This window comes from Maylandia zebra, linkage group LG1 (assembly GCF_041146795.1).
Source record: "Maylandia zebra isolate NMK-2024a linkage group LG1, Mzebra_GT3a, whole genome shotgun sequence".
NCBI lineage: Eukaryota > Metazoa > Chordata > Actinopteri > Cichliformes > Cichlidae > Maylandia > Maylandia zebra.
In genome coordinates this window covers 32804434-32827965 of record NC_135167.1, presented here as the reverse complement: position 1 = coordinate 32827965, position 23532 = coordinate 32804434, and the positions used below count along the sequence as shown (strand labels likewise).

Here is a 23532-nt window from a genome sequence, read left to right as displayed (position 1 = left end):
AAATCTTACGTAGTCCCGTTTTCAAGTTTTTGCATTCACAAGATTTTCAGAAAGCATACTCTGACCATGAGGTCAAGATCACTGACATTCAAACTTATCCAAGGTTTTTAGTAGATGCACCTATGGCATCAATTTGAAAATCCTACGTATCTTTGTTCTCGACTTATTACATTCACAAACTTAGATGTCCACTCCACCCGCCTTGTCCATCTGTCCAACGGGGTGATGACAATACCTTTATTTCAGCTCCAGTTGTTGCTAACAGAGTGAAAGTTCCAGCTTAGACAAGTTAACCAAATCAAATTAATGCTACTGTATGATAAACCAATCAAATAACTTACTAGAACTCTCAAACCCTATTCACAGAAAGCTATTTTATAACTCTAACAAGTGATTACAGTTAACTTGCACCTGTTGAGAAAGACAGGCATTACCTGATCCATCAACAGGGATCTCAGCTGGCTGATGTCTAATGAGTTTTTCCCTTAAAGCACCCTAGAGTAGTCTGCAATCCTATACTGTTGTTCTGCTTCATATCTTCTTAATTATGCTTAACTACGCACACTTGCACAGATACAGATTTCCCACTACGCCCTCTTGTGCCACAAGTGAGTTATGTGAATAATGCATGGCAGGTAATTTTAAAACAAAAGTTCACATAAATGTATAGCCCAGCCCTCACCACACCACTCCCTCTAAAATGAAAAAATACAATCCAGGTTTGAGACTTCCTGAACACCTAATTTCACATTAAATATTACAGGATAGCTGAAGATTAAATTCTGTTTGGGGATGACTAGTTGAAAGGTCTAATTATTTTATGCAGCCTTTATAAGTTTTTTAGTTTTCCTTTTTTGTAGACTACATTGTGCAGCATTTTGCTGTCCATTGCTTAATATCAGTTACAATATGACTGCCGGTTTCCCGAACATTTCAACAGTTTCTCTTCATCTCCAGGATGAACATAAAAAGGATGTTCAAATGCAGAATTCAACATCACTTTAGACTATTTTTTTAACTCTGCTGTCACGGCTCATTGTCAGCTTGAATATCATTAACACCACATGCCACAGTTTACACACGTTCTACCAAAGCTGCCTAACAGGAAAACGTTTCGTTGTTGTTATAGTGCACAGTGTTTATAACAACCACATCATGAGTTGTAAAACTCTTACTAGATAAGAACTGATATGAATTTAGAGATTCAGATTTCCATTATCAAGATCACTTATCGATTAGTGTCCTTATCGATTCTCCTGTCAATTGTCATTGGGTTGAGAGTCACCACCAGCAGCCAACACATCAAAGACATCACATTTGTGGGAAATAACTGTATGCTGTGCGGTCAAATGTTTGTGCATGCTGGAGGCTCTGATTAGTGTTGGGGTCATTACTTAAAAGTCAAAAGATGTATTACTACTCATTATGTTACTTTCACTATTCTCTGTAAAATGACATGAAAAATCATTGTCTCATAATTTACCAGTTAACAATAAAAACCTATAGGCTACAGGCCAACATACCAACACAAACCCCTATTCTAATGAGGACACACTCATGACGTTTCTTTCAGTATTAAGGTATGAACACAAAGTTGACAACACAAAGCAAAAAGATGAAAACTAGCACAGAGAGACTTTAATGCGATCGCCACAGTGATTCTACTTTAGAAACATGAACAGGGAGAAAAATGCTAGAGCCTGACTGCTCATCAATTTGTTGCCTGTTGAAGTTCAGGGTCTGACTGTTGGGCTGGGCTCTACACTCAGCTTTAACATCACACTGGGTTCTTGGCTAGCTTAGCATGCTATCTGTGCAGATAATTGCAAAGAGCTGAAGTTCTTTTAGCAGCACAAGGTTTCTGTCCTGTATGCAGTTTGCACTTTACCATTGTGCTCTCGTCCTTTTGTGTAATAAAAATAAAAGTTATGTCTATATTCATGCTGTAGACTGCACCGCTACTTTCCTCCTCCAGGACACCAACTGAAGTGGAACCAATAAGCAGAATCGATAGGAAAGCAGACTAACAATTCCAAGGAACTGAACTACTGGGAACTCAGTTTCCATCCTTAGCGGTAACATGAGTCATCCAGGGTACACCCAGTGAGAACAAACTTTTCAGTAAAGCAGAAGACACAATTTGCATACTGATAAACCAATAGAAATAAATGATTTTGGCAAAAATAATTTTACCTGCTGTACATTTTGGATTAAAAACCTAGAACCTTTACTAGAAATCTATTGTTATACAGAATGATTTTGTGCGGCTATCTGACTTTGTGTGGCTCAAGAGTTGGCAGTTCATCTTGTAATTGGAAGGTTGCCGGTTCGAGCCCTGGCTCCGATAGTCTCGGTCGGTCTGTCCTTGGGCAAGACACTTCACCCGTTGCCTAATGGTGGTGGTCAGAGGCCCAGTGGCACCAGTGTCTGGCAGCCTCACCTCTGTCAGTCTGCCCCGGGGCAGCTGTGGCTACAATATAGCTTGACATCACCAGTGTGTGAATGGGTGGATGACTGAATGTAGTGTAAAGGGCTTTGGGGTCCATAGGGACAAAGTAAAGCGCTATACAAATACAGGCCATTTATCTGACTTGCATAAAAATCGAATGGGTGTCTTTATTGCATCCTTTCTGTATAACCCAGTTCTTTATGACTAATACATAATTCAGTTGCACTCAGATTCATGCCACAAATCCTAATGCGCCACTAAAACACCAGAAATAAAGGTGAGGCGTTTATGTGTCTCACTTACTGAACATCTCCAACACAAAGAGCTGGTCTCTTAACTGCAGTGGCTTGGGCTGAGACATAGGATTTCACTGTAGCGTGCACAGGCAGGGAGGTGAGAGAGAAAAACATGACAACATATGGCCGCTCTGGGACTGGGCCAGCCCCCGAGATTTTGGATTATCTGGCTTCTTTCCTCTAGTCAGTCACATTTCCCAAATACCAATCAGCAGCATTCAATCCCCAATAACAGATCATCATGAAATCCTGAACAAAGATGTTTGGTGGTTGTTTTCAGCTCAGCTAATGAGACAAGGACAGACTGGGCCAGAGGCTGGGTGTTTGCAGGAATGTGTGTGTGTGTGTGTGTGTGTGTGTGTGTGTGTGTGTGTGTGTGTGTGTGTGTGTGTGTGTGTTGTTGTCTCACTAGAGAATATTGATCACAGGCCTCCATCCTCACAATAATCACCCTGAGGTAATGCCACAGCTTCTCTTAAAGCAGAGCTGCAATGGTCTCCGAGTGTGTGAGGCACTCAGCATGTGAGAGCAGACATCAGCGTGGAGCTAATCTCTTGCAGTGCTCAGCTCTACAGGTTGAATCCCTCTGACTGGTCACCTGACCTACCGTTTTTAAACAGCTGATATCTACATGTCCATTTGTAGAGCACAAAGATTCCCCAGACTGCTTTTTTCAGTCTGAAAATCAACCCAAGGAGCAAAACCAAAATCTAAATTATTATTGTAAGGATGTAATTATTTTACTGAATATTTTGTTTACTGAGTACATTAGGCTATTCAAAATCAGTCTGACTGTGTGGCAAATCTATGCATTGTAAAAGTGAGTAATTGGGACAAATAGTGTACTTGTTTTCTTTTTTTGTTCTGTCTTTTTGGTGTTTTATTTTTAAGCTGGTATAAGAATAATAATTCAGGAAGAATGATTCAATAATGTTTTAAAGTCTTTCCACTTAATATCAAAGTTTACTTACTGTTAAACCACAAAAGTCAGCTTATGATGACGTATGGCTCTGATAACATTTCCATAAAATCATCAACACAATCAGTCCCTTAAATATTCTTTTGGAGGCATATGCTTTACTCCTTGTCTGTATTGTTAAAATCCGAAAATATGACACTAAATCAGTGCCGGGTTTGTCGAATCAAGAGTTTTAGCAGCAAATCAAGCTCAAAATGATGCAAACGTATGATGGAGACTTGGACTGCGTCGTAAAGGAGTACCAAAGCAAAGGAAAAAATATGTATTAAACATGCACTACGACCAAGTATCCTTGTACTGTGAGGATTTTGAAGCAGACTAGCAGAAAGTAGGGCATATTTAAACCATGTTTGCAGCAGGGAGCTCATCGCTCGTGTCTGTCCACCGGGAGCAGACACGCCCAAGCACAAAACATGCGACTCAACAACACACTGCAAGTCGGAACGCTGGAAAGCTCCGCGGAGACAGACACTGTTGCTGCTGCAGCGGCTCCAACCAGCCAGCATCAGCACCTTCGGATATGCAAAACCGCAGTGGTTCATCCCTCATTCACAGCCTCCAGCCTGGTGGGCAGGCTGGCAGCTCGGTCGCTCCCTCCCTCCAACCCTGTGTCCGCCGGGACCTACCTGAAACTGGCCGGGGACTTCACCTGGATGTTGCGGCCAGACGGCGGGGTAGCTTTCCTCTTCTCCCTGTCCGCCATGCTGCCCCTTTCTCATTTCTCCGTTCCGCCGTGCAGCTGCCCGGGAAAGACACCTGAGAGAGGTCCGGCGATGCCGCGATAGGATGCTGCCTTCGAAGACTGTGGGAAACATAGTAACTACCTAAAGTGGGGCAAGAATAATCAAAACTGGTAACGCCCAAAGATTTTGATGTATTTGGAAATTATTCGCCCTGTAAAAGTATCCAGTTTGTGTTGTCCTTCATTAAATTATATATATATATTAAATATATATATATATATATATATATATATATATATATATATATATATATATATATATACATACATACTCTATGTAGACTTCTATAGCTGCTCAGCACAACGTTAAAGTGAATGTTGACCAAGGTGCCATGGTCTTATAATTCTGTCCCTCTCGTTTTTAAACAGAGTTACATAGCTGAGATGTAATTTCCTAAAAACATCACCTAAATTTAGAACTTCAGGAGGGTCTTAAGCATTTGCATAAATATTTCTGAAAAACATGTAAGTTGTGTACGTCCAGAAGTTGATCAATTCGATTACCTCATTCTTCACTTGAACAAGTGTCAGATTTACATTTAAGCAGGTTATTTCCAAAACAGAAGACACAAAAATAGACTTCAGACAGTCGATTTCCGTCTTTAGACAGAAGAGAAGAGAAAATTACTGCTATATGACTTATAGGACATTAACTCACTGGGTTCTGTTCTATCTGGATTTAACTCAGACTACACAGTTCAGTTTGCTGTGAGGACTTTTTTTTCATACAGGCATGAGTGGCTACAAAAAAGACTACAAAAATATATGATAATCTGACATGTATTTTTTATATGACAGCGACAGTTTATGTAATTAATAACATGTCATTTCTTTTGACTACAGGGGTTTAACAATTAACCATTCTTCATGACATTCTTCTTGACATTTACGAGTAGACCCTGAAGGCAGCATGAGCCAGCACGTAGAAGAGAGTTTTGAGGAACTGATGAAAAACTAGAGAAATACAGGGGTAGCAAGCCTATTTTAGGAGTTTGCAGATGACCGGATTGATTTGGACTATCATATTATTAAAGATCAGCTTAAATGTTTTACATGCAGCAGTTGTAATTTTTCATGTAACACTGTAAGGTCTACAACTTGTCTTCACAAAGAAAAACATAGCTGACAGTCTTCAAGAGCCAGCAGAGGCTGTCATTGTACACATAAACACTGAAACGCTGCATATCAAAAATAGAAATGCAAGTAGTCTTCTGGAGTATTTTTAAATACATCTATTACAAAACATTTATTACAAAATCAGCCTCAGCCCTGAACGTAATACTTGGTGACACTTTTCCAAATAATACTCATACCAGTCACTAAAAAAGAAGATAAAATTGGCTAGCACAAAAAACATTTTGCCACTAAACATATTGCTTAAGAGGTTGTGATGCTGTGTTTGTCTTCTTCAACGTCATTCTCATCAGTCATCACTGCGAAGTGGCAGCTTTAGAGAAAACACAGTGGTGATTAATAACAATATAAACAATGCACATGTTGTTGTTGTATTTTCCCCTTTATTTTACAGAATAAAGAAGACATCAATTTACCTTTTGGAAAAATGAATTCCATTCGTCGTGTATGGCCTCCCTGGCAAACTAATTTTTCCTCCTTCACACTGTAAAAAATAAAGAGATATAAACAATAACCAGATGAAAATACATAATAAAACAGGGGGAGGAGAAAAACAAGTTAATTCTAGTTCTGTGTGCTATCTGTTACAAGCTAACAGTAATTTGTTTTAGCACCGATGCTAATGGTAAAAGTCTGAGGGCACGGAACATTGGAATTCTGACCATTGCTAGTACATCAGAAGACTTACACACCACTTTCGCCTCATAAAAATCAGAAACAAGCTGAGTCGGACTGGAGCTCTCTGCCCTTTACCAATCCAGCCACAGGCCCATCCATCTGGCCCATCAAGACTCACTCTCATTTCATCAGTCCATAAAACCTTAGAAAAATCAGTCTTGAGATATTTCTTGGCCCAGTCTTGACGTTTCAGCTTGTGTGTCTTGTTCAGTGGTGGTCATCTTTCAGCCTTTCTTACCTTGGCCATGTCTCTGAGTATTGCACACCTTGTGCTTTTGGGCACTCCAGTGATGTTGCAGCTCTGAAATATGGCCAAACTGGTGGCAAGTGGCATCTTGGCAGCTGCACGCTTGACATTTCTCAGTTCATGGACAGTTATTTTGCGCCTTGGTTTTTCCACACGCTTCTTGCGACCCTGTTGACTATTTTGAATGAAACGCTTGATTGTTCGATGATCATGCTTCAGAAGCTTTGCAATTTTGAGACTGCTGCATCCCTCTGCAAGATATCTCACTATTTTTGACTTTTCTGAGCCTGTCAAGTCCTTCTTTTGACCCATTTTGCCAAAGGAAAGAATGTTGCCTAATAATTATGCACACCTGATATAGGGTGTTGATGTCATTAGACCACACCCCTTCTCATTACAGAGATGCACATCACCTAATATGCTTAATTGGTAGTAGGCTTTTGAGCCTATACAGCTTGGAGTAAGACAACATGCATGAAGAGGATGATGTGGACAAAATACTCATTTCCCTAATAATTCTGCACTCCCTGTAGTCTAGATTCTGAAAAGCCATCAGGGATGAAGTCTTAAGAGATACAACACTTACAGACTGTAAAGGTTGGTGTTGTTCAGTTCCTGCCAGTCCCTCCAGGTAAAATAATGCAGACAGCCTCTCTCTGGACAGGGAGTGTGTACCTGCTGGGTCAGTCCTGGCCACTGCCTTGACAGCACAAACAGCTTGGACATCACTGCCAAGATCAGATCCCACATCTGCCGAAACTCTAAGAAAAGAAATGAGCTACATGTAGTTCTACTGTTGCTGTCGAGCTCTTTTTGGTCCTAAAACAAAAGACACCACAGATTTTTTTTTTACCTTCATCCTTCTCAGGTCTTCGGCAGCGTATCTCTATAAAGGAATCTCCATTGTTGTCCCCCTGTCTAAACAGAGCAAGTCTGTTTCCACAGCAGAGGAGACACTGCTCCTTTCCCACCCAGTGAGTCGAGTAAAGAGAGCACGTCTTAATGATCAGTCTAAGGGTTACATGTGGCAACCATGAGAGATCAGAAGATTTATGGTTCATGAGGTTTTTGAGTGGAGTAAGAATAAGAAAAAAAAATAGAATTATAAATCAATGAAAACATTGGAAACTGAAGAAATTTACAAAGAAAGTGTAAATGTAAAAGTGTGCCATTATATATATATATATATATATATATATATATATATATATATATATATATATATATATATATATATATATAAAGACACAATACATCTTCTCTGTAGCTTATTGAATGAGCTTTTTGTGGTGCTAGTGGTGTCTGTGAATTTCATTGTACATATTTGAGTCTTTTATATAGACTCTGCCTTGAAAATTGTGAAAACCAACATACAATTGAAAATATACTTATCTTACAGATTGGGCTGGGCAACTCCAGGCCTTAAGTGCTAGTGTCCTGCAGATTTTAGATAACACTGTTGTATTGTTTATAATGTTTGCACTTCGTGCTTATTGTCCCTTGGGGTTTGCCGTAGTGGCAGTGGGGCGGGTTACGGAAGTGGAGGTGTGTTATGTTGTACCGAGCGAGTGGTAAATAAAGAAGATGGAGACTCACGAAGCAGTTTAAGAATATATTATTCATAAGTCAAAGAACAGAATATTACATGGTGTCAGAGTAATTCGAACTAAACGCCCTTTGACACCGCGAAATGGATTCGTCGGGAGTTCCTGCACCACGAATGGACTGGGATTCAGCTACTCTTCCCGATGCCTGGCAAAGGTTTGTGCAACATGTGAAGCTAATGTTTAGCGGCCCGCTAAGTGGCAAGCCCGAGGAGACCCAGTGCAGCTATCTTCTTCTGTGGGTAGGAAAAAGAGGCAGAGACATTTATAACACATGGCAGCTGTCTGATGAAGAAGCTAAAAGGCTGACCACCTATCTTGACAGGTTTGAACAGTACCTCATGCTGAAAACGAACACCGTTTTTGCCAGATACAAATTTAATGAAAGACTCCAAGGCGAAGGAGAGTCATTCGAACACTTTGTGACAGAGTTAATTAAAGCTACTCGTCAAGCAGTGTGGCTATGTTAACTGTGATGAAATGGTCCAAGACAGGATTGTCTTTGCAACCAGTTTCCCACAAGTCAAAGAAAAGCTGCTGAGCCAAGGGTCAGATTTGACTCTAGAAAAAGGCATAGACATTGCACGTTCCTATGAAATCGCACAAAACAGGTACTGCTTTCTGCGCTTTCCCTTTGGCATAATATCACCACAGGACATTTTCCAAAGGAAAATCAATGAGACATATGAAGGGCTCAATGGGGTGGCAGCCATCGTGGATGACATCCTAGTGTTTGGCAAGACAAAGGAGGAACACGACGAGAACCTCCGTGCCATGCTTGAGCGCACAAGGGAGCGAGGAGTGCGTCTCGATCCAGAGAAATGTGTCATAGGGGCCACAGAAGTGAGTTACTTTGGACACAAACTCACCCGGGAGGGCATCCAGCCAGACCCAAAGAAACTACAGAAATTCAAGGACATGCCACCTCCTGAGAATAAGAATGAGCTTGAGACAATTCTTGGTATGCCGAACTACCTGTCCAGATTCGCACCACGACTATCAGAAATGAACGCACCGCTGTGTCAGCTGCTCAAGCAAGACTCTGAGTTCGTCTGGGATCAGAATCATGACAGAGTCTTCCAGCAAATAAAGGATCTCATAACCAGGGAACCAGGCCCCATACTGGCATACTACGACACGACCAAGGAGCTATGCCTACAGGTAGATGCATCAAAGTATGGCTTGGGAGCTGTGTTGATGCAGGACGGACATCCAATAGCATATGCTTCAAAGACACTGACCCCGACAGAGGTTAACTATGCACAGATTGAAAAAGAACTCTTTGCAGTGTTGTTTGGATGCAAGCGCTTCCACACCTACATGTACGGCAGAAGAGTTATCGTCGAGTCAGACCACAAGCCGTTGGAGCACATATTGAAGAAGCCAATCTCCGTAGCCCCTGCTCGTCTGCAGCACATGCTGTTACAGCTGCAGAGATACGACATGTCCAGGAAACCATTGCTCGACCAAGACAGCACGCTGAGCAAAGGCATGGAGGATCAGGTCCACTCAGTGATAAACAGCCTCCCAGTAAGTGACCAAAAGCTCTCAGAGATACAGGCTGCGACAGCATGCGACCCGCAGCTCACCCTTCTGAAGTAAACCGTGCATGATGGCTGGCCTGAGGACAGGAAAAAATGCCCCCATATCCTTTAGGACTTCTGGAATTTCAGAGATGAAATTTCACACTTCCATGGCATCATCTTTAAAGGTGACAAAATCACAGTGCCAACAGCCCTAAGAAACAATATGCTGGAGAGAATCCACACTGGGCACATGGGGATTGAGAGGAGTAAGCAGAGAGCGAGGGACACCCTCTTCTGGCCAGGCATGGGCAAGGACATTGCTGCCACAGTGGAAAACTGTTTCATATGTTAGGAGAGGTGTGCAGCGAACCCTAAAGAACCTCTCGTTACACAACAGATTCCTGAGAGACCATGGCAGGCTGTGGCCTCAGACCTCTTCACATGGCGTGGACGAGACTATTTAGTAGTTGTGGACTATTACAGCCACTTCTTTGAGGTCGAAAGGCTATTCTCCACCACCGCAGGGTCCGTCATCAAAAAGCTCAAGGCCATATTCGCCAGACACGGTATACCAGAGAAGCTTATCTCAGATAACGGCCCACAGTACAGCTCTCGAGAGTTCAAGGACTTCGCAGTCACATGGGACTTTGTCCACACAACCTCAAGCCCTTTGTACCCACAAAATAATGGCCTTGCCGAAAGAACAGTCAAAACGGCCAAAGCAATTCTGGATAAAGCTCATGCTCAGGGAATAGATCCCTACCTGTCTCTATTGGAGCAAAGGAACACACCAGTCGACGGCTTCAGATCACCCGCGCAGCTCCTCATGAGTCGATGTCTGCGCTCAGTGCTTCCCATCACCGTATACCAGTTGGTACCCCGCGTCGTAAGCCAGACGGTGGTGCAAAAAACACGGATGGAAAGAGAAGAGCACCAGAGGCGATACTACAAATGCAGCGCAGAGGGAGCACATCTGCTTTCAGGATGAGTCCAGAAGTTGGAAACCGGCTGTCATCATCCGACCTGCAGAGACTGCCCGCTCTTTTGTGATCCGCACTGGCGAGGGGCAGACGTCGGCGTAACTGACGACACCTGAGAGGCGCTAAGGCGTGACCAGCACCTTCAGCACCAGCACCCGATCTGATAAGCCAGCCTGATAGTGCAGCTCAACAACAAGCAGAGCCCTTGTCGCCATCTAGAGACACTGCAACACCAACCATGGACACTAGCCCTGCCCTGACCACCAGATCAGGACGAGTGGTCAAACCAAGGGTCATCCTTGACCTGTGATTGTAAAGGGTGTAGGCGGGGTCAAAACACCTGAATCAAATGATAAGTTCATTACCAGGCCTCTGGAGAACTTCAAGACATGTTGAGGAGGTCATTTAGCAGCTGTGTGGGATCAAGGACACATCTAAAACCTGTAGGACACTGTCACTTGAGGCCTGGAGTTGCCTACCCCTGTTATAAAAGGTGACAAACAATTAAATTTTTTCCAAGCTACCTGTGAAAGAAGCCATGTGGAACCTCAGGAAGGACGTACACATGCACTCTGACATCATCCTGCTTGTTCTCACCCCATTTCTGACATACTATGAGGTCATCCTTCAGATAGATGGGGAAGAGGCAAGCTCCATCAGGGTCTCTCTTTGACTCCCTGACTGACTCCCAGTGATTTTCTCCTGGGATGAAGTCTGGTGCTTGGGGGTTCATGGGGCTTCTGACAAGAGTTGGGAGGCAAACCTCAAAGTGCTGCAACAGGGTGAGAATTATGCCTTCCTCCTTTTTGTTACCTACTACCTCTCTGACCAAATCATCATCATCTATGACCAGTTTCTCTAACTCCCTCCGGACTAAGATGCGCAGGGCTGCATTGTGCAGGGTGCCTCTGCACCGCAAGTCCTCCACCCAGATGAACCTTTGTTTCATCAGAGCTCCTTCTTGCATGAGTAGATCTCTTGAGATTCTCTCAAGCTGCTGCACCAGGTCATGTCTCACAATGGTCTGCAATCACAGAAAGCAGTTAGGAGAGTAAGTTAGGAGAAACTGTGGTAACAGTAGTTTAGTGTAGTTTGTAAATTCTGTGGAAATCTTCAGGCAAAGGGATCAAAAGAGTGTAGCTGCTTGTTTGACCGTGGCCAGTGCTATTTTTTGGTCTTAACCTAACTGCATTCTGATCCATGTATACATTATATTTATTGGTAATTTGTTTGGAATTAAAATTAAAGTGGAAGCGACACTACCAGGAATCTTCACATTAATGCTTGTAAAGGAAACCATTGTACTTCGAAAGGGTAGTGTGTGCATACATAGGTCTGAAAAAAGAAAAACAGCCACTGACCTTGAACATAGAAATGAGGAATGAAGGCTGGATAAACACATGGTCACTTAGTACATCAATATCTTCATACCAAATAATAACCCCAATTCTGTGCAGATATCGCAAGAGGAATTGCAATATGGAGTGGAGGTGCTCTCTGCTCTGTGTTACATGGTTCATTATTAAATCACAGAGTTCTTCAAGTAGAACAATACCTGACATAGAAAATGGATACTTTTTATTACAAAGCAAAAACAACTTCTCCGTGTTACTTAAATAAAGTGCACAGTCATTAACTGGACTTACCATGTTGAGGAATCTGTTCTAGTGTAACAAGGTTTTGGATGGCTTGTTCCACTTCTTCATAACTTTGTGGTAAGATGGTCTCAGAACACAGGAAAGCGCTTTCTGATTGAATGCATTTCAAAATATGACTTCTGAATCTTACAATATCCTGAGTCTTTGTGCAGTCAAGAGTTAGAAGATCCAACACCTGAAGGGAAGGTAAAGGAAAACTGTAAAAGGTTCTGCATCCACAGTAACACCCCACTGGGCCTGTGTGGCATTTAAAATGGTATATTTTAATCATACCAATCATTACCTTCAAACTGTATTCTAAAAGGGAATCAATCTCATCCACTTGATCCATGTAGAGAAATGGGTCTGTATTTTCTTCCAGATTTTTCTTCTGGTACTTTAAAACCATCTTTCTGTTTACCAGCATTATGTTAATCTTCCCATCAATGTCTTTCTTCTTCTCCATTACCTCTTCCAGGTCTCTGCACTGATCACAATGTGTTCCCACAAGCATGACCACTGCATTTGGCACACGTAGCTGTATGTTGTTTAACCAGAACCAAATCTGGTCTTTGAAAGACTCTGGGTCTACAGTGCTATAGCTGATAGAAAATCAGAATCATTATTGTCTTTTTTTTTTGCTATTGGTCTCTAAGATGCTGGGTGTCATTGGTACTTACACATAATGTCAGAATGCTGCTGCTCGATAACTGGCATACACAAATATTAATTTCACATTTGTCATATCTTGGCTAACTAGCACTAAACTCAATGTATAGTTTTTGTTCAAGTAAATATCAGTAGGGTGGAAGGTGTTTGGTCATAAAGCACATTAAAAAAAACTGTTTCTTGACTGAAAAAGTAGGGGTTTTTTTTGAAGCTGTAAGTACAACATTCATAAACTAAGCGACATATGGCAGCCATGTGAATATTGAAAATATCCACTGCTGCTGTCACCTAGATAACTAATACACACACACACACACACACACACACACACACACACACACACACACACACACACACACACACACACACACACACACAGCAAGCCTACCGCAGACATGAGCGAGACAGATAAATATGGAGGCATGCACTGCGTCAGGTGTCGAGGAAACAGGGCACCCTGACAAGAAGTGGGCTACTGGAACAAGAAGGCATTGGTGGGCAAGAGACGAAAACAAGGCGTAGTTGGAATGCTACTACGCAAGTAACCCTGGCGGAAGGGGTTACATGAATAGGATGAGGGACCTATGGATTCTTCGATACCCAACATCCACAACTGTTCCAACATTCGAAAGAAGGGACTGCTCTCACAGCTAGAGATTGATGAGGTACAACATAAATGCTACGGCAAGGGGGAGCCAGGATGCCAGGTCAGGGGGGAGATTTCATCACCCCCACCCGAGATTGGGTACCAAGCCCCAAGTGCGATAGGAGAAGGATCGTTGAGATCAAGATAGGATCATGGCCAAGCTTGAAACCTGGACCCCCCCCCCCCCCCCCCCCCCCCCCCGTAGCCGGTTACCAAGGGAACAATAAAAATGGCTAACCGAAGGCCGGACAGTTCTGATCCTCAAGGACCGGTCCCCTCCAACTGACACATGGGTCAATACATGAGCATGGGCAAGAATACCAGATACCAGAGGCGCAAAACACCAGCTACTGGCAGACCAAGCAGTCAGACTGACCAACCTGTGTATATATATATATACACACAGGCTGTGTGTGTGTGTATATATATATATATATATATATGTATATATATATATATATATATATATATATGTTAACTTCCACAGATTTCCCTTGCTTTCTAAAATAAAGACTGAATATACAATTGCAAAGCATTAAAAAGACTTTCTAGTGAAAGAATTTCTTTTAGAAAGATAACTTTTAGATAGCTGGAAGGGCAACAAAAGAACTATAGTCACATTAGTCATATTATTTGACTATTAGTCATATAATTTAACAAAATAACCATAAAAAAAAGAAACAATAATTGTCTCACCTGGCCAAATTGACAGTGAGGATAACAAGTGCTCTTGGTGTGATAAAGATATGATGTGTCAGATAGTACTCCTCCTGCCCTGCAAAGTCCCAGAGAAGGAAGCGGACTTCATGGGTGTATAGCCGAGTGATATCTATTCCTTCCGTCCGATCCTTCATTGCAACTGCCACAGGCTTCCCTTCCCTAAGGCTGTGGCAGAGTGTGGACTTCCCGGCCATGGAAGAGCCCAGAAACATTGCTTTAACTGTCCAGGTAGTGTGAGCATTGGGGTTCTCCTCCATTTGAAGGAAGTAGCTCTGAATGTCCATGACCCCTCCAGCACAGACTTCCTCTGGTGGACACCTTAGTGGATTACACATGGCCTTGAACTTGGTCAGCTCACAGCTACCTTTCTGGAAAAGCTGGGATGGTAGCTCTGTAAGCTGATTCTTCTCAACCAATAACTCCCTCAGTTTTGGTAGCCCAACTAGTGGTTCGATGTTTTGCAGGCAGTTTTTGGAAAGGTCCAGGTAAGTAAGACTGGTACACTGGTTTATATCTGAAGGAAGCCTTGCCAGGCGATTGGTGCTGAGTTTTAGGAACTTTAAATTTCTAAGATGTGGGAAGATTCCTTCTGGAATTGATCTGACATTGTTATGATTCATATAGAGTGTCTGTAAATTTTTCAAGTTGCAGATTTCTTGAGAAAACTCGATTATCTTGTTCCTGGACAGATTAAGCTCTGTGATGTTGGTGTTTTTGGAGATGCCGGTGACACGTTTTAGTTTGTTCCTCTGCAAATCCACACTTGTATACAAAGTAACTGGTGCCAGAAGGTCCCGAGGAAGGTACTTCAGTTTTTGTCCTGATAGATCCCATACCTCCCAACTGGTTGCTGTGTTACAAAAATAGGTTAACAACTAGGCACCGTTTCATAAAGCAATTTTACTGACTTGTGTGGTACAACCCTATAAACCATAGACTAGATGCTGGATCTACCTAAAAGCTTTGCAGCCATCTCCTCCATCTCATATATGGTGTTTTGGCTGTGGGCAGGCAGGCAGGAAAAGGACCCAAAATGCAGACTCCAGGAAATGAAATGTAAACTCCAAAACCAGCTTTATTGCTGAACAAGGAAAAAACGAAATACAGATACAAATTAACTAGGCAGGTTGACGGACCGAACACAGAGTGAGGCATGATGGAGATCACGACAAGAAGCAAAGGAACATGAAGACAAATACAAGTGGGGAAAGGGCAAGAGGAAATACCTGGGAACATGGCTGGCACAAATTACACAGACAGTGCAGAGCCATTGCAGCGGGGGCACGGTGTGAAAAGGGGGGAAAGGAAACAAAACGCTTGGACACTGCTAGCACGGGGCGCCTACAGAAACGCAAAGCAGGAGATGAAGCATCACTGAATATGTTTCCAAACCAACTTCATTCTAAGCCAAAGACTAGAAAATATGGTGAATATGGTGAAATATGGTGGTCTTTCCTTTGGCTTCACCTGCACAAGTGCCGAGGTAGGTCTCCCCTGCAGAATTGGTTTTCCCTTTGTCGGGAGCACGCGCTGGGCTCTCCAAATGACGGACAAACAGTATCCCACATTCTTGATTTTTAGTTCACAAACACTTGTTGTAATAACTAACTACTCCTGACATTTTGGAGATGTTAGCTAGTATACAGTAAAGTTACAGTGGGATACAAATAACATCAGGCTGATCCTGCCACGATTTGTTCCCCCTGTCTAAATCACCGACAAACAATATCCCACAGTTGTTTATGTTTTTGAACCCATTTTGCACAGAGAGACATTTTTTGAAAAATGTATTGATAGCAATGTTGAATATTATTACACAGGAAAAAAACAACTACACGTAAAATAATCACATCGTGACGCCTCTGCCTTTCTAAATAGAGGGACAGTAACTGCGTGTGTATATGTAAGCTGTAAAACCTGACGATAGTCAGATTAACAGTATTTTGTCTCTATCTGCTACTCTGCAATTCATCTCATGTAAACAATAACGTGGTGCACAGCATGACGTGAAAAAAGGCACATACCTTTGACGTTGTGTGACAAACTCTGTATTCCTCGTCCACACGTAAACGCAAAAAAGGAGTTTTAAAAAAATCTCTGTTTTCGGTGATTCGAAACGCCGTTTACGTGTGGACGAAACAGCTGCGTTTTCAAAAATACCTGTGTAGGTGCGGAGGTAGCATAAAAGAGTTAGACTTATTTTATTACTACCTGTAATTTATTGCAGATTACTTGCATTTGCTTAATTGCTTACTAGATGTTTGAAGTATGAAATAAACCGCAATGGAGCAAAATATTGGTGTGTGTGGTTGTAGGATGTGTGCGTGCGTGCGTGCGTACGCGGGGCGTGCGTACGCGGGGCAGCATTTTTCTTGTAAAACAAAGGGGGGCCTAGCAAAAAAACTTTGGGAACCACTGCACTAGAGGTAGGCTGATTGATCCAAATATTCATCATACATTAAAATATGAAAGCTGAGTTTGTATTGTATTAACTAATTATTGTGATTTAGTGGTCATACAAATTTTTGCAGAATTTGCAAATTAATGATGTTTCATCTCATGAATCATGACACAATGTTCTCTCCTACATAAGCTGCCTTTATAGGGTATTGTAAAGTATCATATAGCACTACCATACATGTATTTTGGCAAGACAGCTTCTTTTTTTCTTTCTAACACAATGACAACAGTAAAAGTGTTTTTGGAACATGAAAATTCTCTGATGCTAGGGAAGTTCCCTTAAAATTGTCTTCACATCTGTTTTCACAGCCACACAATCTCAGCTTTCTCTAGAATACATTATGGGACAACACCTTGAAAAATGTCTCATTTAACAACTGTCACAGACCTAAACAATATTAGCACTAGAAGTAGAATTTAAGTTACCTACCAGCCATTTGACTGTGGAATTCTTCTCATGCAATTGAAGGACGGTTTACTTCTTGAGCGTTTATATCAGGAAGTGAACAGCTCTGACTGTTCCTGCACACTTCCTGATTCTGAGGCAAACAGGTCACTGATGATTAATATCCCTCTCACTCACTTACAAAACCTTACCGTAAATGGACTGATTCTTTCTTGTATAGCGTTTTCTACTCTCCTAAAGTACTCAAAGCGCTCTATACAACACAGCCAGGAATTGAACCACCAACCACCCCACACTGTGCAGTGCGTGTGCAATTATGCTTGTGGATCATACCTTATGCATTTATAACACATTTGAGATTTCTTCCCTATATGTACAACACTAACCAGTGGCATCATATACATATTTTTAAACAGGATTTTTGTTTCAGCTGACAGCATCTATGACGCACAATCCAAAGACAGTGAAAGTTACAGGTCTGTTGCACTTAACTATAGTAACAGAGCTCATAGTGTGTAAAGGAGGTAGCTTTTGAATACAGAGCACATTGAAACATTGTGTGTTTTAAGGTCATATGAGGATTTTAGGAAGGCTGCTAAACAGAGAGGGCTTATTGCTCATTATACAGGCCTATATCTCACACAGCAGAAAAAGGGAAGTTAACTGATAATAGTATGCAATCACCTTAGCTGAGTTGATTAACCCTTTAAGACCTACCATAGAACCAAGTCTGCCAGATCTTATATTATATTTTTACATGCTATAGTGCCATTTTTGGGAGCATTTCAAGTTGCTATACATCAATACAACCATTATAACCCAAATTTTAATAATATGTTTGCATTAAGTGCATAGTAACTACATAAATTGCAAAAAATGCAATAAATTACAAAAAATTTGAAAATTGTTTTTGTTTTTTAACATATATTTAACCCTGAACCCTTATGCTTCAGTCCCACACATCAATACAAATGCCTCTCCTAATGAGGACACAATCTTTATTTAAATTTTTATGTATAAACACAAAAATGACAACACAAAGCAAGGATAAAACCAGGCTAAAGTGCTATAAAGTGATTCCCACAGAGTACTCTAGAAACGTACATTTGTGACCTGGTCTATAGTTCAGGGTCTGACTGCTCAGCTGGTTTAGGCATTCACTCAGTTTTAACATCCTTCTGGGCTCTTGGCTTACATTGTGTTAGTGTAACTTCGTGCATTCGGTCTGTGCAGGTGCTTGTCAAGAGTCGAAGTTGTGTTAGCAGTGTTATACATTTGTTTGTGTCCTGGATGCAGTTTGTGTTTTACTATCTTTAGCATGTAACTAGCACTACAGAAGCAGAAAAAGAGCAAAGAGCAGAAGATAATGGATGGAAATGTAAATATAATATTGTTTCATTCCCAAAGATAGCAAGAGTTAGCAGATAGAGAGGACAAAAGACAATGATGTAAGATTGTGTTCAAGGTTAAAGTCTTACATGCCTGATATATGTCTTTGACAATCAGTTAAGGTTAAGGATTGCGTTAAATTCATAGTTTGTGTGAGAATAATGCGTAAGAGTGCAGACTCTAGAATGAGTGTCTTCTCAGTTTTGCAGTTTTATAGAAAAGATTGAAGCAATGGATTGATTTGGTATCTATTTTGGAAGATCTGTCATGGTCCTGGGCCATGTTGGCCCAGTATTCTTAGTTTTTGTATTTTGTTCCCTATTTATGCCTTGGTTCCTAGGTTATTTAGTTAAGATGTTCCTTATTTGGTTACCTCCTGTGTGCCCCTGTGTATCTGTGAGCCCTCGTCTCTCCTTGTGTTTTATTCCATGTTTTCCCCAGCCTGTTATGTCTGTGTTCTCCCCGTGCTCTCTCTCCTCCTGTCTGAACCTCTGTGTACTTCCTGTTTTACTTTGACAGTCTCTCGTCAGTATGTGTCATGTTGTGTTCACTCCTGCCCTGTCTCGTTATGATTATCTGTGTCAGCTGTGTTCCCCGTGTGCTCCCACTTCCCTCGTTAACCCTCTGTGTATTTATGTGCATGTCTCCATCAGGTCAGTGTCGCGTCGTCAATGTCTTCTCCCCGAACCTGTGTGTCTTTCTGTGTTCCCACGGTCTTCTGTTAGTATTCCCAGTTTAGTTCTGTTCCTTTGTGAAACCTGCAATAAAGCAGTGATTTTGAGTTCAGTTCCTGCCTCCGTGAGTTTTGCGTTTGGGTCCTCATCTGCCTCCACACAGCCGGTTCATGACAAGATCAGATCAATTCACATACTAAATTAGTTTTTCCATTATCATGTGTAAAGTTTAAAACAGAATGTTTTGTGACAACAGCCCAAAAAAGCCACAAGCAGATCCACCTCCTGTTGCGTTACTCCATGGCGCTAGTCATAATGCCTCTGCTAACACACTAAGACCTCCACCAAGGATTCCATACTCATCTTATTCTCCCATCTGCCCTTCTGCCCATCGTGACTCTCTTGGAACTGGACAACTCTCCCCCCCCGGTTCATTTCCCAGGATACTCTCACGGACACAGCGACCAGGATTCAACAGACTGTGTTCCTCTCGTGTAGCATTCTTTGGCCTCGTTACCTTCCTCGTTTCTCGGCCGTTTGTGAATGTTATAGGTTGGGTCATGTTCTAAGTCTTGAATTTCTGTTTTTGTTCATAAAACCTGTAAACAGTTCTTCTAGTCCATTGAGTCTGCTTTTGGGTCCAACGCTCTCATTTTGACCAGTTCATGACAACTACTTTGCAATTTGTTCATTTGTTCTGTCTCAATAAAGAGTGCCAATCAAAGACAACACTTTAGTATTTAGGATACTTGATTTAAAAAAAAAATCACACAAATCACAGGTTGTATTTTTTACTCTCTCTCTCTCTCTCTCTCTTTTATTATTTTTTTTATCCACTTTAAATCCCAACTTGTAATGAGACTTGGTAAGAGGACTGCAGTTCACCTTTAGATGGCACCATTGATCTTCACAACATAAACTAGTGGATCTCTGCACACAGAACAGGTTTATACATGTTGGATATATACAGCATGGCAGCATGACTTATTTATCTTATGTTTTTGTTTTTCTTAAAGAAAAAAAATATTTCTGTACTACACTTTCATTGATATGCACAATAATCATGTAGTTATCAAAAATAAAAATATATATATTTTCAAATGATTCAATAATTACATCATTATTTACAGCATAAACTTTATAAAAAAGAAGGCTGTACTTGTCTCTCTCTCTCTCTCTCTCTTTTTTTTATTTTTTTTTGTATCCACTTTAAATCCCAACTTGTAATGAGAGGACTGCAGTTCACCTTTAGATGGCACCATTGATCTTTACAACATAAACTAGTGGATCTCTGCACACAGAACAGGTTTATACATGTTGGATATATACAGCATGGCAGCATGACTTATTTATCTTATGTTTTTGTTTTTCTTAAAGAAAAGAAAATATTTCTGTACTGCAATTTCATTGATATGCACAATAATCATGTAGTTATCAAAAATAAAAAATTTTTTTTTTTCAAATGATTCAATAATTACATCATTATTTACAGCATAAACTTTATAAAAAGAAGGCTGTACTTGTCTCTCTCTCTCTCTCTCTCTCTCTCTCTATATATATATATATATATATGTGTGTGTGTGTGTATGTATGTATGAGTTATTAAAGCTGTTTCAAATCATTTCAAATAATGTATACAGTGTATGAAGAACAAAAAGAGCATATTATAATGACAGCACCAATGAAGTTGAGGGAAGATGATGGCTGAGGGAGTTAAAGTTAGGCCACATGGTATAGAAAAAAGGTGGACAAACAGAGCTAAACATGCAGCTTTGAGGTTTTTGGTACCTCTGCATTAAAGTAGGTGGGGCAGAAATACAGAACTATGACTCTAGATCCCATTCTGCAATCCCATAACCATCCAGGAGAGCTCTTATATGTCAAGTATAGAGATTGCTTAGAGAAAAGATATTTTCTACCTTACAGTAAGACCAAAAGCGAATCTAATTCCATTTCATAAACAAGGTCCCTTGATAATAGTCAAGATTGTTCTCTCTGGGAAAAGCTGCTTGGATAGTTCAGAAATGTGCACTCTTTCTCCTTTGGTCCATCACCCATCTGGCAGGGTTCATGTCCAGCTTTAAAATATTAAGCAGCCAGGGGTCCTGCTGTGCACCTCTAATGAATTCTTCCATGCTCACAGTACCTGTAAAACACAAAAAACAGCAAAACCCGACTCATTTTCTCACCTTTTCACCATTTCCACTCTTGTCCTATCTACATTTGCATTCACTGCAAATTAATTATCATTATTAAAAAATGCTCACCATCCCCATCAGTATCAACAGCTGCTAATATTCGATCAACAACCTCATCGACAGTAAGATAGGAATCACTTGTGTTGTCCTTGGAGATTTTCTTAACCCGATAGATGCTCTGGATAAAAGCAATGATTTTTATAAAATAAGAAAATATATAGTTAGGTCTTAGGAATTTTAGTACACATCGTTATGTAAATAAAACAATAATTAAGGCAATAATAATAATGATAGCAGAAATCAATACAATATTGAACTGAAGATTTGGAAATGAGCAGAATAAGAGACAAAGAAATTCATTTATTAACTGGAAATATTATGGGCATCACATAAATAACAGCATCACCAGAAGCCATTACATTCTTCATCAGAAATAGAAATGTCCAATAGTTAAAATTCATTCTTAAAAAAAATATCTTAAAAATTTTCTTTTTCTCTCTTTCCATTGTCCTTAGCTTCTGAAATACAAAAATACAGTATATGAGATTTATCAGGCTAAACATATAACACAGTTTAATTATCACGTATTTAGAGTTACAGACTACCATAAGTAATTTGAAATGTATATTTGGTAGAGTCACGTTTGGTTAAAAAAAAGGTTTGTTGTCTTTTTTTGTACTTATATTCTCAGCACTTACTCTGTTAGGAAATACAGTGAAATCCCAAGGATACAGTGCTTTTAAAGCATTTGCATACACTCTAAAGCACTTGACAGTAAAAGCAAATATTAGGAACTTTGCTAGGGAAGTACATATCAAAGACCACAGCTTGTTAAGTATATGTAAACGCTATCATAGACAAAATGTAAAAAATAAATACACTGAGATGCATCATTCTGAACATAAAATTTCTATTTTATAAAAAGAAAATATTTTTCCTTTGGTTCACATTTAGGACTTACATCGATTATTGACCGTAGTTCATTCCTATCCACGTATCCATTTCCATCTTTGTCGTACACCTTGAATGACCAGCGCAGTTTATGCTCCAGGTCTCCCCGGAAAACAAGATTTAGTGCCGCCACAAACTCAAGGAAATCAATTGTATTGTCCTAAAAGAGAGGTTAGATGAGAACATTTTGGTTACTTTATCACATTTCATGATATGACTGTAAGCCAGGCTGTAGCAGGTTTCATTCTCTCACCCCATTTTTATCAAACGCTCGAAACATGTTCTCTGCATAATCAGAAGCTTCTCCTGTAGCTTCCACACCAAAGAAACGCTTAAACTCATGCAGAAAAAGTAATCCACTCGGGCATTCCAAAATAAACTTTTTGTACATATCCTGGATGATTTTAATGTCTATCTGCTCAGTGCTCTCTGTTTGCTGCGTCTGCCCCATGTCTGTCATGTAATTCAGTCCATAGTCCTGAAACCTTTCTGTACAGCTTCCACGACGAGTTGGACAGATTTAAAATGGACGTCTGACACTCTTAGGTGTTTTTTTTATAACCCGCTAGAATCACAGAGCTCTACTTTCTTTATGGGGCAGGTGATTAGTGGCCTTGGGATTACTGTGGTAATACGTTGCTAGGGTTTTCTCTTGCTGAGTTAATTAGGTTTGTAGCTAATTGTGGGCCTAGGCCAAACTCAGAAGAGCAACACCAGTGATATTCCAACATTAACATCAAAGGTGTGTGCATTCAGATTGGCATACAGTACACTGGTGTCTGTAAAAAGAACAAAAATAAATTAGCGAATATTAGTGTAATAGCAATAGATGGGAGTTAAATAGCAAGGGACAAAGGACACATCTTGTCTTTTTTTCAAATGTATTAATTTATAAATAAAGAAATGAAAAAAGAAAGTCAAAAGCTTGCACAATTTGGTTCAATGAGGCAAAAACAATGCAACAAGCTGAAATGCAATATTAGCCACAATGGGAAGTTTGAAGCTTGAACTTTGGTCATCTGTACTTCCCAAACACAGTGTGTTGTTAAAAATCATGACCAACATTGCTGGTGCTCCTGCCCTTATTTTTGGACTCCGGGCTCAAATTGTTTTCCGAAAAACAACCAATTTTCAACCTTTCAAATGT

At 40.6% G+C, this 23532-nt stretch overlaps 3 protein-coding genes across 3 annotated transcripts in view; all 3 read right to left on the bottom strand.

Moving 5' to 3' along the window:
• Window positions 1–4527, bottom strand: part of mapk8ip1b (mitogen-activated protein kinase 8 interacting protein 1b) — a 47992-nt gene extending 43465 nt beyond the window's left edge. Inside the window, exon 1 of the mRNA XM_004558085.3 lies at window positions 4351–4527. Within this exon, the coding sequence (XP_004558142.1) occupies window positions 4351–4427 (77 nt within the window). The 5' untranslated portion in view covers window positions 4428–4527. The remainder of the gene's footprint in view (window positions 1–4350) is intronic.
• Window positions 4528–5188: 661 nt separating this feature from the next.
• Window positions 5189–17256, bottom strand: si:ch211-210p4.6 (malignant fibrous histiocytoma-amplified sequence 1). Its single transcript, XM_076885120.1, has 11 exons — window positions 17198–17256; window positions 15262–15388; window positions 14284–15157; window positions 12577–12874; window positions 12282–12468; window positions 11997–12190; window positions 11160–11659; window positions 7379–7536; window positions 7112–7286; window positions 6017–6084; window positions 5189–5913 (listed from the first exon to the last, which is right to left on the bottom strand). The coding sequence occupies exons 2-11, from the start codon at window positions 15287–15289 to the stop codon at window positions 5897–5899; spliced, it is 2499 nt and encodes an 832-aa protein (XP_076741235.1). The 5' UTR covers window positions 15290–15388; window positions 17198–17256; the 3' UTR covers window positions 5189–5896.
• A 2780-nt stretch (window positions 17257–20036) lies between these two features.
• Window positions 20037–22939, bottom strand: LOC101472259 (guanylyl cyclase-activating protein 2). Its single transcript, XM_004558082.4, has 4 exons — window positions 22639–22939; window positions 22396–22545; window positions 21504–21612; window positions 20037–21382 (listed from the first exon to the last, which is right to left on the bottom strand). The coding sequence occupies exons 1-4, from the start codon at window positions 22843–22845 to the stop codon at window positions 21255–21257; spliced, it is 594 nt and encodes a 197-aa protein (XP_004558139.1). The 5' UTR covers window positions 22846–22939; the 3' UTR covers window positions 20037–21254.
• Window positions 22940–23532: the final 593 nt, after the last annotated feature.